Source organism: Montipora capricornis, chromosome 9 (genome assembly GCF_036669925.1).
Source record: "Montipora capricornis isolate CH-2021 chromosome 9, ASM3666992v2, whole genome shotgun sequence".
Classification (NCBI taxonomy): Eukaryota; Metazoa; Cnidaria; class Anthozoa; order Scleractinia; family Acroporidae; genus Montipora; species Montipora capricornis.
In genome coordinates this window covers 24,016,163-24,018,662 of record NC_090891.1, presented here as the reverse complement: position 1 = coordinate 24,018,662, position 2,500 = coordinate 24,016,163, and the positions used below count along the sequence as shown (strand labels likewise).

The following is a 2,500-nucleotide window of genomic DNA, read 5'->3' as shown; positions in this document are numbered from 1 at the left end:
CACGGAGATGTAGCATACAATCATGAATGTAGTATACCAGACTTCCTTAGATTTCTAACCCTTTGACTCCAAAGCTGGCGTGAACTGGCCGTACTTATTATTTTACTCTGTCTAATGCCAGAGTATTTTACTCTGTCTAACACCAGACGACTTTACTCATCAATGGGGAACCCCCGAGAGTCGATGGGTTAAATATTTTGCCACTTGAACAATTTTTTTTTAGTTCTCAGTGACCACAATCATCACTTAAACATTAGCAAACTTCTTTGAAACAGGTTTTAAGCTATTCCTAATGTTGCATTCCTTGTTAATAATTATGATCTTCCATTATGTGTACATGTATTGTCAAAATTGAAATAATAGTCCACAGAACGTGCCCTAAATAATGACTTCTCACTTGACGTGAACTTCAATATCTTACAGTACCTGATAGGTTGCTTAGGATCATCTATTGCTGTCATCATTTCGCTGACCCAGCTCTCAAACTGATCTTTACAGTAGGACTGTAACTCTTCCTCAAGCTCGGTAGCTTCTCGCTTGAAGCCTTTGAAACCAGACAGGTCCCCCAAGAGGCTCCCAGCAGTGTTCAGTGTTTCTTTCACCTAGTACATTATTATGATGTAAAGTGTAAGTACAATGCAGAAGTTGAGTCTCAGCTTCTCAGTGCAGTACAGCCCAGTGGTTTAAAGGGACTTGCCTCCAGGTTTAAGACCAGTCCAAACCACTTGTTACATTTGATTCTGCTATTCCCTGGTTCAACTTCTCAGCTGCACGTGAGAGTAGCTATGAGGTTCACCTCTGGTTAGTTGAGATTCTTAAAAGTTGCCTCTGAAATCATTGATCGGGTTTCAATTTGGCCCTGAAGAGCCCCTATGGGGAGTGGTCAGTTAAGTATGTGTATTCTTCTCTACTTGGTTCCTGGCTGTGGTGCATGGCAGAAGTTAAGAGTCAAGGATTTACATTGTATGATCAAGAAGGAAGGAGGGCATTCCAAAACAAGATTTACAATAATTACAAAATCCACAGATCCAGTACGACAGCATCGCTACATGTAAGTTATAAACTGAACAAGATTCCTTATCTCAATGAAAGCCTAAATAAAATTTGTGCGATTAATGATCCTCTTTAAAGGAGAAACTGATAGGATGTGAAATAATTTAACAGACTTTGAACTCCATCCCTAAACTCTGCGAAGATGATTCTGAATGGAATAATTTATTAATTGTTTCTTTCCATCATAATCACTGTACAACTATTGCACTGTACCTTGGAATCCAACTGCCTGACCCACACAATATTGTTGACAATCTCTGGCATATTCCTTCCCTGTGGGGGGCCACTGCCATCCTTGACACCAGAGTAAGAATTCTGTGTTCTGGCAATGAAGTCATCTCGAATGCTTTTCACATAAACTGTCAATTGGCCAAGTAACGTTTCCCTACAAGGGAACAATACATAATAATTCATTATTTAGGAAGAAAACCTAATTGTTGTTAAAGAGAGTAGAGCAGAGTATACAAAGGTGTAAGAGAGTGTTGGAGCTCCCACGATTTCATACTGTCAAATCATTTTAAAGAGACTTATTCCTGCTACGTGCAGTCATGCTAAGAAGCAGCAATTTTTAGTTTAAAATAGCAAAATAGAATATTTATTACATTATAATTTATTATATTATCAAGAGTCTTACTAAGGGCTTCTCGTCATAATGTTTAAATTTATACATATATTCATGTGAATAGTTTTACGTGTACATCACATTCTTAGTATTTTCCTATATTTTTTGTCATAATAATTTCGCAATTCAGTCTAAGGGCTGCAAGGTTATTAGCCGTAAATAATCTATCTATCTATCTATCTATCTATCTATCTAACATCTATCTAACATCTATCTAATATCTATCTAATATCTATCTATCTACATGTATCTATCTATCTATCTATCTATCTATCTAATAGATCTATCTTCAGTTACTGAAATATGTTGGATATTTTTGCAGAGTAATGTATAATTATAGTATTTAATTCTTATTACACAGTCTGTACATGGCTACAAAACTGAATTAGCCATTTTACAATTATATTATTGTTTGCTCAGTGATCTACAGCCTGTGAAAGACTGAACTGAGAGGCTGCCGGTGACCAAGTTGTAATTTGATACAGACCTGACTGCTTTTATCATGTAAATTGTGTTGTAATTTTAACAACAATAGGCTAAAAACATTAGAAAACCACAGAGGTTTGAATCAAAACAGGGACATCAGCCTCGCTTACATTCTTCTAGGCCAGGTACACGTAACTTTAAGCTACAACGGTAAAATGGTCGATTCTGAACAAACACCAAAAGCCACTGGCAAAAACGTACGTCATTCATGTACACATACACTGTCTGATAATTATTGTTATGAAAATCAATATACCTTTCAGGAGCTAGTTCTTTGCTTATGCTTGGCCTTTTCACAAGCTCCTTGTACCTCTGGAATTCCCTCAAAAGCTAAGAGAG

At 36.8% G+C, this 2,500-nt stretch overlaps 1 protein-coding gene across 1 annotated transcript in view; it reads right to left on the bottom strand.

The window, feature by feature from the left end:
- The window catches only part of LOC138017085 (cytoplasmic dynein 2 heavy chain 1-like), a 108,866-nt gene that overhangs the window by 87,801 nt on the left and 18,565 nt on the right, over positions 1–2,500 (bottom strand). The window contains exons 4-6 of the mRNA XM_068864283.1: positions 2,418–2,491; positions 1,267–1,438; positions 427–602 (exon numbers count right to left, since the gene is read on the bottom strand). Coding sequence (XP_068720384.1) covers positions 427–602; positions 1,267–1,438; positions 2,418–2,491 — 422 coding nt within the window. The remainder of the gene's footprint in view (positions 1–426; positions 603–1,266; positions 1,439–2,417; positions 2,492–2,500) is intronic.